Here is a 13,302-nt window from a genome sequence, read left to right as displayed (position 1 = left end):
CAATGTGTGCCAAGCCTCGGGATGGACCGCTGATGTTTGCAGAGCCACACATAAAGATATCCTTCATTCTGCTTAGTGGCCACACAGGGATTCATCAGGCCTGCCAAGGGAAAAAGAAAGATGGCCAGAGAGGCTCGAGTACAGGGAACAAGAGGAAGAGGAACGGGAAAAGCTACAGAGGTCAACGGGGCCACCCTACACAGGGGCTGGCAGGGCAGGGTGGAACTGGGCCTTTATCCTTTAATCTTGAAGTGTGGTCCATCTGGAACCCAAAGTGGTCTGTGATCACCTGGGCCAACTTGAGATGTCACAGACGAGAGGTTATCTTTGCCGAATGGCTAAAAAATGCAAGACCTCAGCTGGGCACGGTGGCTCATGCCTGTAATCCCAGCACTTTGGGAGGCTGAGGCGGGTGGATCACCTGAGGTCAGGAGTTCGAGACCAGCCTGATCAACATGGCAAAACCCCCTCTCTACTAAAAATACAAAAATTAGCCAGGTGTGGCAGGCGGGCGCCTGTAGTCCCAGCTACTCGGGAGGCTGAGACACAAGAATCACTTGAACCGGGAGGCAGAGGTTGCAGTGAGCCAAGATCACACCACTGCACTCCAGCCTGGGCAAAGGAGCGAAACACTGTCAACAAAACAAAAAAAAAAAAAAAAAGAAAAACCTCCATTAAGAGGAACAGGGAAGGGATATCTCAGGATTATAAAGTAGCTTACTAAATGTCTTTATTATTACCATTGCCTCCTACTGAGAATAAAAACAATTCATGCATTCCACAGGAGAGTACGCAGTAAACTAGATAGGTTTTTTCCAGCTGTTCAGGGATACATTTCTCCATGTGGGATCTACTTGTTGGGATCTCAGTTCACTTCTCTGTGTGGTTTAATTTCCCGCATGAAAATCCATGACCTCTTCTTACAACTTTGCTCAAGACAAGACTTTGGTTTTATACTATACACTATCACACCTGGCCTTTGTAAAGTGATCAGGGTAAAACATCCCAGTTTGGCCGAGGAAAGAGAAATACCAAATTCTGCAGTGACTATCTTAAAATAATGTTTATATTTTATTTTATTTATTTGTGAGGCAGAGTCTTACTGTCTCACTCTGTCTCCCAGGCCGGAGTGCTGTGCAGTGGCATGTTTATATTTTTTTTATTTATTTATTTGTGAGGCAGAGTCTTACTGTCTCACTCTGTCTCCCAGGCCGGAGTGCTGTGCAGTGGCACAACCATGGCAGCCTCAATCTCCTGGACTCAAATGATTCTCCCACCTCAGCCTCCTGAATAGCTGGGACCACAGGCACACACTATCAAGTCTGGCTAATTTTTTATATTTGTTGTAGAGACAAGGTTTCACCATGATGCCCAGGCTGGTCTCAAACTCCTAAGCTCAAGGGATCTGCCTGCCTCAGCCTCCCAAAGCTCTGGGATCATAGGCGTGTGCCCCTGCACTCAACCTGCAGCGACCATCTGACTCCTGATTACTCTACTGTAAATCAAGACTGGCGCACAGGCTTTCTGAACACACACATTCCATACACTATCCATACTAATACTGGGTACTAAAAATTGCCCTCATCAAAAGGAGCTTCTGGCTAACCAGTGATCAACATTTTTAATAGCTAAAAAGGTCTGATACTTAGAGAACATGTTAACTGTGTGAACTTGGGCAGGTTACTCAACCTCTCTGTGTGCCTCAGTTTTATCACTTGTGGAATGGTGATGGTAACAGTAACAACCTCATTGGTTTTTGAGGATTAAATGAACTAATACACACATATTATTTCAACAGTGCCTGGCAGATACTAGGCATTCAATAAATGGTAACTATCACTATTATTAGGTAAAAAGTATAAAAATCTGCTATACAAATACTTATGGAAATATACATATATACATATAGACACACATATAAACTAGTAGATCTCTTTTTTTTTTTTTTGAGATGCAGTCTCGCTGTGTCGCCCAGGCTGGAGTGCAGTGGTGGATCTCGGCTCACTGCAACGTCTATCTCCCAGGTTCAAGCGATTCTCCTACCTCAGCCTCCTGAGTATCTGGAATTACAGACGTGCACTGCCATGCCTGGCTAATTTTTTGTATTTTTACTTTTTATCATTATTATTTTTTTTTGAGATGGAGTTTCACTCTTGCTGCCCAGGCTGGAGTGCAATGGTGCGAACTCGGCTCACCACAACCTCCATCTCCCGGGTTCAAGCGATTCTCCTGCCTCAGCCTCCCAAGTAGCTGGGATTACAGGTGCCCGCCACCATGCCCGGCTAATTTTGTATTTTTACTACAGACAGGGTCTCACCATGTTGGTCAAGCTGGTCTTGAACTCCGGACCTGGAGTGATCTATCTGCCTCAGCCTCCCAAAGTGCTAGGATTACAGGTGTGAGCCACCGTGCCCGGCCTTTTTGTATTTTTAGTAGAGGTGGGGTTTCACCATGTTGGCCAGGCTGCTCTCGAACTCCTGACCTCAGGTGATCCGCCTGCCTCGGCCTCCCAAAGTGCTGGGATTACAGGTGTGAGGCACTGCACCCGGCCAGTTCGATCTTTTTTATTTTTTACACCCCTCCTTCCTAGATCTCTTCCTTTTTTAGTAGATATGAGGTCTTGCTATGTTGCCCAGGCCGGTCTCAAACTGCTGGTCTCTTGCGATCCTCTTGCCTCGGCCTCTGTTAGATCTTAAATTTGAGGGGGAGTTTGGGAATCAACACTAAAAAACACTTACGCAATAAGCCTCTGTCCCTGGAGCACGGTGTGCTGTTGCAGCATCTCAAAGTTGTATTTCTCATCCGTGGCATGCTGGTCCACTATGAAGAGATCCTCGTTCAGTTTGGTTATTATAAATCCCAGGTTAAACTGACCAACGATTTCCATTTCTGCAAACATCGTTTTACTGCAGGTAGAAAATGTTAATTATGAGACACTGTACAAGATTATTTTTCTGATTATGTTATAGATGACTGTAATAAAAAAAAGTCAGACAATACAAAAACACAAAATAATAAAGTCCCCAGTCATCCTACTTTCTTTTTTTTTTTTTTAAGACAGAGTCTCGTTCTGTCACCCAGGCTGGAGTGCAATGGCACAATCTCAGCTCACTGCAACCTCCACCTCCCAGGTTCAAGTGATTCTTCTGCCTCAGCCCCCTGAGTACCTGGGATTACAGGCAAATGCCACCATGCCCAGCTAATTTTTGTATTTTTAGTAGAGACAGGAGTTTCCTCATGTTGGTCAGGCTGGTCTCGAACTCCTGACCTCATGATCTGCCCGCCTTGGCCTCCCAAAGTGCTGGGAATTACAGGTATGAGTCACCACACCTAGCTTAACCATCCCACTTTCTAAAGATAACATTAATTATTCATTCATCCAAGTCTCCGGAGAAGGCATCAGTTGCTACTATTAACAATTTAAATGGAATATATCCTTCTAGACCCTTGTCTCTCTATATAAATTTTTTTTAATTTTAAAAAATAAAAATGGAACCTTAATTCTCCATTCCACTGTCATCACTTAATGCATCTGAAAGATGTTTGTAGATCTGTACACATAGATCTACTTCATTTTTTTATTATTATTATTTTTCTAAGACGGAGTCTCACTCTGTTGCCCAGGCTGGACTGCAGTGGCACGACCCTGGCTCAAGGCAACCTATGGTCCTGGGTTCAAGCGATTCTCCTGCCTCAGCCTCTCGAGTAGCTGGGACTACAGGCATGCACCGTCAAACCCGGCTAATTTTTTTCTTTTTAGTAGAGACGAGGTTTCACCGTGTTGGCCAGGCTGGTCTTGAACTCCTGACCTCAAGTGATCCACCCACCTCGGCCTCCCAAAATGCTGGGATTACAGGCGTGAGCTACCGCGCCCAGCCTACTTCATTCTTTTTAATGGCCACATAGGAAGTCACTGCACGGATGTACAGTAATTTGTCTGTCAAATTCCCGACTAAAGCACATTTCGGTTGTTTCCAATTTCAATCGTGCACTCAAAGCTGCAACAAAGACTTCTGTGCATAAACCTGCTCATCTGTGGGTGCATTTCCGGAAGACAGACGCTAGAGGCAGAGTCACATATGTACTTTTTGATGGGAAATCTGAGAAAATGCACATTGCCGCCAATGGTGTCTAAGAGTACCTTTTGCCAATACTGGATATCAACCCTTCTAATCTCTGCCAGGCCGACCCCTGGGCCCTTTGCTGGGTGACTTCAACATCTAATGTCATTAGATACTATCTTAGTCAATCCGGACAAAAGACAGACACCACCCCTAACCTTCACACGAGAAACTGACACTGTCACTCTCAGTCCCACACAAGTAAACGCGGTGAAAACGGATTTTCCGCAGTACCAGTGCTGTAACTATAAGAAATGACTCTGTTAAAGCAGACGTTTTAAAGCAGACTCTGTTAAACCATGGACGTTTTCTGGTTCTCACCTGGTGGCCTGAGCTGAGGATGAAAGGAGTTGAGATTAGGCTGGGCACAGGGGCTCATGCCTGGAATCCCAGCACTTTGGGAGGCCAAGGTGGGCAGATCATTTGAGGTTGGCAGTTCAAGACCAGCCTGGCCAACATGGTGAAACCCCATCTCTACTAAAAATACAAAAAATTAGCCAGGCGTGGTGGTGGGCCCCTGTACTCCCAGCTACTTGGGAAACTAAGGCAGAAGAATCGCTTGAACCCAGGAGGCAGAGGTTGCAGTGAGCTGAGATCATGCCAGTGCACTCCAACCTGGGTGAAAGAGCGAGACTCTGTCTCAAAAAAAAATAAAGGGCTGGGCACGGTGGCTCAAGCCTGTAATCCCAGCACTTTGGGAGGCCGAGGCAGGCGGATCACGAGGTCAGAAGATCGAGACCATCCTGGCTAACACAGTGAAACCCCGTCTCTACTAAAAATACAAAAAATTAGCCGGGTGAGGTGGCGGGCGCCTGTAGTCCCAGCTACTCCGGAGGCTGAGGCAGGAGAATGGCATGAACCCGGGAGGCGGAGCTTGCAGTGAGCCGAGATCGCGCCACTGCACTCCAGCCTGGGTGACAGAGCAACACTCCGTCTCAAAAAAAATAAAAATAAAAATAAAAAAAATAAAGGAGCTGATATTGTTGTTTCTTTCTATAAGTGCTCCAGGAAGACCCAGTCCCATGCCACCATGCTCATCACCATCACAATCAACCACAGGGGAGAGTCTAGTGAACTGTGAGACCTCCACATGGCATGGATTACTGAGCCCACATTTCCTATTGTGAGGGGCTCCACACAGAGCTCAAATCCAAGTCATAACCAAACCAATCCCCAAATCTTATCTTCGAGGGTCTGTCTCCTGGTACCAATTCCATATCAGTCAGAGTACAATCAAGAGACAAAAACCACACCAGTGATTTTAACAGGGATTCTGTTTGTTTTTTTTTTTTAAAGACAGGGTCTTGCTCTGTCGCCCAGGCTGCAGCACAATGGAATGATCATAGCTCACTGCAACCTCAAACTCCTGAGCTCAAGTGAGCCTCCCGCCTCAGCCTCCTGAGTACCTGGGACTACAGGCATGCAGCAGTGTACTTGGCTAATTTTTTTTTTTCTTCAGAGATGGAGTCTCATTATATTGCCCAGGCTGTTCTCAAACTCCCTGCCTCAGCCTCCCAAAGTGCTGGAATTACATGGCACCACCATGCCAGGCCTGAGGAGGAAAAATTTATAATAAAGCATTACACAAACTAGTAAAAAGTGATTAACTACTATGTTAATAAATACAGGAATGGAAAATGCTACTACCTCTAGGGAAGAGGGAGAGTCCTCAGAAAAGGAACTCTTTTTTTTCTTCTTTTTTTTTTTTTTTTTTTTGAGATGGAGTTCGCTCTTGTTGCCCAGGCTGGAGTGCAGTGGTGCAATCTCGACTCACCACAACCTTCACCTCCCGGGTTCAAGTGATTCTCCTGCCTCAGCCTCCCAAGTAGCTGGGATTACAGGCGTGCACCACCACATCCCAGTAACTTTGCATTTTTAGTAGAGACAAGGTTTCTCCATGTTGGTCAGGCTGGTCTCGAACTCCCGACCTCAGGTGATCCGCCTGCCTCCGCCTCCCAAAGTGCTGGGATTACAGGCATGAGCCACCGTGCCCGTCAGAAAAGGAACTCTTGTAAGAGGCCCCTCCCCACTCAGGCTGAGTTTCAGATCTCCTCGGAGCAGGAGTGGCTGCAGCCTGCTGGATGAAGAGAAGCTGCCAGAGTGAGTGATGACGCAGGAACTCCTACACCGCAGGAGGGAAGGGAAAGGACATCCCAGAAGCATCCCAGATACCAGCACAAATACCACCTCCCCTGGTGCCGATCCCAGGCTCTCCCGGGAATTGTCTGAATGTGCCCTGGTTCCCAGTACACAGATAATCTGCTCAAAAGCTGGTGCTGGCCTAAAAGACCCAAGTCTTCCATGTCTTTGGAGTCTATGTCCTGCCACAGAGAACAGTATCTGGCCAGGTGCAGATACTGGAATTACAACTGTGCACTACCGTGCCCAGCCAATTTTATTGTAGAGACAGGGTCTCCCTATGTTGCCCAGGCTGGTCTTGAACTCCAGGGCTCAAGTGATCCTCCCTCCTCGGCTTGGCTTCCCAAAGTGCAGGGATTACAGGCGTGAGCCACCGCACCCAGCTTCCAAATACTCTTAAGAAAAAAACTTTACCTGGCCGGGTGCGGTGGCTCACGCCCGTAATCCTAGAACTTTCAGAGGCCGAAGTGGGTGGATCACCTGAAGTCAGGAGTTCGAGACCAGCCTGGCCAACATGGTGAAACCCTGTTTTCACCAAAAATACAAAAATTAGCCAGGCATGGTGGTGCGCACTTGTAATCCCAGCTACTCAGGAGGCTGAGGCAGGAGAATCACTTGAACCCGGGAGGTGGAGGCTGCATTGAGCCAAGATCGCACCACTGCACTCCAGCCTGGGCGACAGAGCGAGACTCTGTCTCAAAAAAAAAAAAATAAACAAAAATTTAAATAAAAGTAAAAAAGTAAAAAATTAAAACGTTACCTTATCTCTTTCCTTAGTTCATCTTCAGCTGCTTGATTTTCTCCAGGGCAAATCTTTGCCCTAAACTTCCTATAATTCTGTTCACCTTCACTTTGCTGTGTTTCACGATGTAACTGCTTTATTCGTTTAGCTAAAGAACTCATAGAAAAGTCCAGGGCTACAACCTTCTTATTAATTTTAACAGCTACATCAACCTGAGAGGCTGACACGTTCTGAGTATTTACTAACTTTTGACGAATGTCAGAATTGGAAAGAATTTCTTCTTTTTTAAAACGCTTTGTGTTTGGGGATGCGAGATTAGTTGGCTGAGGCGAAACTCGAAATTTACACGCTGTGTCTTCCTGGTTTGGATGGCAGTTCGCATCTGAAAAAGAGTCGTCAGTTTCAGGCGCTTTCTCTTGAGAGTCCGCGTGTTCCTGTGAGCCCCTGTCCTCTGGGGAGCTGGCCACACACTCGCTGCTGCAGTGACTGCCCGTGTCTGGGATGCTGAACCCCTCAGAATCCACGGAAGTGCTGCCGTGCCCCGAGTCCTTCTCCACCTCCGCTCCGTCCGTAGGGTCCCTGGGTCCCTGACCGGAACTCGTTGCCTCTTTCTGAGGTCTCAGGAAGCCTCTGTCAGAGACGGCATCTGAAGTGCTAGAAGATGGCGTACCCCTTTTCTGTCCTGGAGGGCTCCTTCTTGCTTCTGGAGTCTTTGGGCTGTGAGGCTTGTTCTCCGTTGTGTGACGAAGAGAAAAGGCCTCTCGCAGTCTGGAAATGGACACGTCCCTTTTTTCTTCTCGAGTCCTTAATGAAGGGGAATGATCCTGCTTTTCTACCAAGGGCTTCTCCAAATCCGCTGCATGCATTTTTACTAAGTTACCTAAGCAAACGTGAACGGAGAAGAGGGTCAGGGACTATCCCAAAATGGTGAGAGGACGTGCTTATGTGAACAGATACTTCACAAAAGAGGAGATCCACATGCTAATTACACAGATGAACACGGTTCAATGTTCAAAATAAAACTATAATATGGGCCAGGTGTGGTGGCTCACGCCTGTTATCCCAGCACTTTGGGAGGCCAAGGTAGGTGGATCACATGAGGCTAGGAGTTCAAGACCAGTCTGGACAACATGGCGAAACCCTGTTTCTACTAAAAATACAAAAATTAGCCGGGTGAGGTGGGGCACATCTGTAATCCCAGCTACCTGGGAAGCTGAGGCACGAGAATCCCTTTAGCCCGGGAGGCAGAGGTTGCAATGAGCAAGATGTCGCCACTGCTCTCCAGCCTGGGTGACAGAGCGAGACTCTGTCTCAAAAAAAACCAACACAATACGATGTGGCCATATACTCACCAGAATGGGCAAAATTTAAAAACAACAAATTCTCACAAAGATCAGGATGGAGTGGAATGACTGAATACCTCTGGTAGGAATGAACCTGGTACAGCTGCTTTGAAAAGCTCTCTGGGAATACCTCCTAAATCTGAATGGATGCACACCTGCAACCCAGCATAGTACTCCTATCAGAAGTGCCTATTGGCTGGGCACAGTGGCTCACGCCTGTAATCCTCGCCCTTTGAGGTCAGGAGTTCAAGACCAGCCTGGCCAACATGATGAAACCTCGTCTCTACTAAAAATACAAAAAAAAATTAGCAGGGCACAGTGGAACAAACTTATAATCCCAGCTACTACGGAGGATGAGAATGAGGCAGGAGAATCACTTGAACCTGGAAGGCGGGGGCTGCAGTGAGCCAAGATCACTCCACTGCACTCCAGCCTGGGTGACAGAGTGAGACTCCCTCGCAAAAAAAAAAGAACTACCTATGCATGTTCGTCAAAAGACATGGATAAGGATGTTCATGACAGCATTCTTCATTATAGCCCCAAACTGGAAACAATTCCAATATTCACAAATTACGGTATCTGACTATAATGGAACACTGTACAGCGAATGAATAAATGAATTTTGCCACATGACTTGGGTGAATCTCACAAACGAAATAATGAGAGAAAGCAACAAATCACAGAGAAGGACAGACTGAATAACCTCAAATTAAAAACAGATTATACTGTTACAGTTTGTTTGTTAGTTTGTTTGTTTTGAGACAGAGTCTCGCTCTGTCGCCCAGGCTGGAGTGCGTTGGCAGGATCTCAGCTCACTGCAAGCTCTGCCTCCCGAGTTCACGCCATTCTCCTGCCTCAGCCTCCCAAATAGCTGGGACTGCAGGTGCCCGCCACCACGCCGGGCTAATTTTTTGTATTTTTAGTAGAGACAGGGTTTCATCATGTTAGCCAGGATGGTCTCGATCTCCTGACCTCGTGATCTGCGCACCTCGGCTTCCCAAAGTACTGGGATTACAGGCGTGAGCCACCACGCCCGGCCTAAATTCTGTTAGAAGTCAGGAAATCCCAGCATTTTCAGAGGCCAAGGCTAGAGGATCGCTTGAGCTCAAGAGCTCGAGACCAGCCTGGGCAACATGGAGAAACCCCATCTCTAATGAAAATACAAACATTAGCCAGGTGTGGTGGCAGGCGCCTGTAATCACAGCTACTCGGGAGGCTGAGGTAGGAGAATCTCTTGAACCCAGGAGGCTTCAAGGTTGCAGTGAGCTGAGATCACGTCATTGCACTCCAGCCTGAGCAACAAGAGCGAAACTCCATCTCAAAAAAACAAGCATGACAAGGGAGTTAAAAATGCAGTCACTGTAGACTTCTTCCAATCATATATCTTATATTACATCATCCATTTACAATTTACAAAAAACTAGAGGTACTTGGAGGCAGCTACTTGGGAGGCTGAGGCAGGAAGATGGCTTCAGCCCAGGAGTCTGAAGCTGCAGTGAGCTACGATGGCGCCACTGCAGTCCAGCCTGGGTGACACAGCAAGTCCCTGTCTCAAAAAAAAATTAAAAATGATAGTATAAGAGACTTTGTTTCATGTCAAAAAAAAAAGCTTACCTTGGAAAAAATAAGGAAACACATTAGCTGAAAGCTTTAGAAGCTGTTTGTACACAGTATTTTTCTTACCTTCAATATCCAGCAGTGGCTGCTGACTGACATTCAGCTTGTTGACATCACTATCAAACATTCCTATCAAAGAGGTCTTTAAAACTGCCAACAAAAGCTTTTCCTCTTGTAGTAAAATTTGCCTTTTATCTGGAGTAACATTGATATCAACACATTCTAAAGAAAAAAAGAAAACACACTTATTATGTTTAAATTCACTTTTATTTATTAATTATTATTTTCAGACAGGATCTCACTCTGTCGCCTAGGCTGGAGTGCAGTGGCGCGATCTCAGCTCACTGCAACCTCTGCCTCCTGGGTTCACGTGATTCTCCCGGCCTCAGCCTCTGAAGTAGCTGGGATTACAGGTGAGTGCCACCACACTGGTTAATTTTTGTATTTTTAGTAGAGACGGGGTTTCACCATTTTGGCCAGGCTGGTCTCGAACTCCTGACCTCAAGTGATCCACCCAGTTTGGCCTCCCAAGGTTCTGGGATTACAGGCATCAGCCACTGTGCCCAGCCAAATTCACTTTTAACAATAGAAATTTCCCCATCTATTATTTCATTCACTTGTATTTATCACAAGTACTATGAAAAAAATACAGTGTCCAGGTTAATATTCATAAATTATGAAATCATTTCTCATGCTGGCCACAGTGGCTCATGCCTGCAATCCCAGAACTTTGGGAGGCCGAGGCGGGTGGATCACGAGGTCAGGAGTTTGAGACCATCCTGGTCAAGATGGTGAAATCCCATCTCTACTAAAAATACAAAAATTAGCTGGGCGTTGTGGCGCATGCCTGTAGTCCCAGCTACTTGGGAAGCTGAAGCAGGAGAATCGCTTGAACCCGGGAGGCAGAGGTTGCAGTGGGCCGACATCGTGCCATTGCACCCCAGACTTGGCGACAAGAGCAAAACTCCATCTCTCAAATAAATGAGCAAAAGACAATTTTTGAATAGACACAATATAGAAGGGCTTGAAAAGCTGAATTGTTAAAGGAAAAGCAAATAAACACATAAAAATAATTTTAAATATGCAAACTAAAATAAGGTATTTTAATCCCCTACTGAATTTAGCTTAACCATTATAATACCTAATACATTATAGGTAGATGTGTAAATTGGTACATCTAGAATGCAATATAGAAAAAGCCTTAAAATGATCATATTCACGGACCCAGTAATTCTACTCCTAGCAACTTATCTTAAGAATAATTAAAGGTGTAGGCTAAGCGCAGTGGCTCATGCCCTGTAATCCCAGTACTTTGGGAGGCTGAGGCGAATAGATAAGTTAAGGTAAGGAGTTCAAGATCAGCCCGGCCAACATGGCAAAACCCCGTCTCTACTAAAAATACAAAAAAATTAGTCAGGCGTGGTGGCGGGCGCCTGTAATCCCTGCTACTCAGGAGGCGCAGGTGGGAGAATCACTTGAACTCAGGAAGTGGAGGTTGCAGTGAGCTGAGATTATACCGCTGCACTCCAGCCTGGGAGACACAGCAAGACTCTGTCTCAAAAAAAATACAATAATAAAGATGCAGATAATGATTTAATTATAAGGAAAGTATTTGTAATTTCCAAAAACTAAAAACAACTTAAATTTTGAAAAATTTAAAAATTAAAATACCAAACTATAACCATGCATTGGAATATAATTCACTTATTAAAATCACATTTCTGATTAAGTTTTAATAATATGGAAGAGAAAACATTCAAATCTAAGGATAAAGCACAGTATACAAAGTTATTTTCTCATTCCAAAGAATATGGGAGTAGGGGAGAGAGAAAGAAAGAAAAAGAGGAGAGAAGATATTTTTTAAGGTATGTACATATGTATTTCTAAGTATCTAGAAAAAATACTCAATGACAATAAACCAAAATTTAACAATCAGAAAAAAAATCTATATGAAATGAATTATTTGTGAAATTAGGAAGAACATTTAGTCTACTTTCTCCCTTCGTCGGCATTAAAAAAAATTACATCTTCCTAATAATACAATTAACATAGTCTCAAGTAGAAAGCGGGAACTCTGTTTAAGAAAAACAAAATTACGGGGTCAGGAATGGTGGCTCATGCCTATAATCCCAGCACTTTGGGAAGCCAAGACAGGCAGATCACAAGGTCAGGAGATCGAGACCATCCTGGCTAACACAATGAAACCCCATCTCTACTAAAAATACAAAAAATTAACCAGGTGTGGTGGCACACACCTGTAGTCCCAGCTACTTGGGGGGCTGATGCAGGAGAATTGCTTGAACCCGGGAGGCAGAGCTTGCAGTGAGCCGAGACTGTGCCACTGCACTCCAGCCTGGGCGACAGATCAAGACCCCGTCTCAAAAAAGAAAAAAAAAGAAAACCAAAAACTTACATGACTATAAATTGTTATCTCATTCCGGTCAGAACAGAGCTATATAATTTCATTGTATTCTTTGAGGCATTAGTCACTAGTTCTACTGAAATGCCAATGGAACTTACCTGAATCAACAGAAATGTTAAGAACAACAAATGGATACTGATGTCGATTATACATGTGGTAGACCTCGTTTACAAGTCTGGAGACCTGCACAAAATACAAGGAGGAGAAAAGAATATATGACAAATGTTCCCGGCCCCCCCACATTCTAACAACACACTATTCTAACCAACCAGCATGTTCTTAGAAGGGAATTTTTTTTGTTTTAATGAGACAAGGTCTCGCCTTGTCACAGGCTGGAGTGCAGTGGAGCAATCATGGCTCACTGCAGCCTCAACCTCCCAGGCTCAAGTCGTCTTCCTGCCTCAGCCTGCCATGTAGCTTGGACTACAGGCAGGATTTCTTTTTTCTTTTTTTTTTTTTTTTTGAGATGGGGTCTCACTCTTGTTACCCAGACTGGAGTGCAATGGCGCGATCTTGGCTCACTGCAACCTTCACCTCCAGGGCTCAAGTGATTATCCTGCCTCAGCCTCCAGAGTAGCTGGGATTACAGGCACACGCCACCACAACCAGATAATTTTTGTGTTTTTAGTAGAGACGGGGTTTCACCACGTTGGCCAGGCTGGTCTCGAACTCCTGACCTCAGCTGATCTGCCTGCCTCGGCCTCCCAAAGTGCTAGGATTATAGGCGTGAGCCACTACACCTGGCCTAAGAATACATTTTTTAATAGCTTTACTGAGATATGACTAACATGGAATAAACTATACATATTTAAAGTGTGCAATTTCACAAATTTTGACATATACACAAACACCTGTGAAACTATCCCCACAATCAAGATAATGAATATATCCATCACCAAAAATTTCCTCACAACTCAT

General features: G+C 45.2%; 1 protein-coding gene across 10 annotated transcripts in view; it reads right to left on the bottom strand.

Annotated features, from left to right (window-relative positions):
* Positions 1-13,302, bottom strand: part of PMS2 (PMS1 homolog 2, mismatch repair system component) — a 37,652-nt gene that overhangs the window by 6,717 nt on the left and 17,633 nt on the right. For 8 of the 10 annotated variants that reach the window (XM_077996161.1, XM_028845124.2, XM_077996164.1 and 5 more), the window contains 4 exons: positions 12,483-12,567; positions 10,029-10,184; positions 7,021-7,882; positions 2,739-2,906 (listed from right to left, as the gene is read on the bottom strand). In XM_077996161.1, the coding sequence (XP_077852287.1) occupies positions 2,739-2,906; positions 7,021-7,882; positions 10,029-10,184; positions 12,483-12,567 (1,271 nt within the window). The remainder of the gene's footprint in view (positions 1-2,738; positions 2,907-7,020; positions 7,883-10,028; positions 10,185-12,482; positions 12,568-13,302) is intronic. The other 2 variants (XR_013415022.1, XM_015133251.3) reach the window with 2 other exon arrangements.

The sequence above is a fragment of the Macaca mulatta genome, chromosome 3 (assembly GCF_049350105.2).
Source record: "Macaca mulatta isolate MMU2019108-1 chromosome 3, T2T-MMU8v2.0, whole genome shotgun sequence".
NCBI lineage: Eukaryota > Metazoa > Chordata > Mammalia > Primates > Cercopithecidae > Macaca > Macaca mulatta.
Note: the sequence above shows the minus strand (reverse complement) of the source record. Positions and strands in the feature narration are given on the sequence as shown.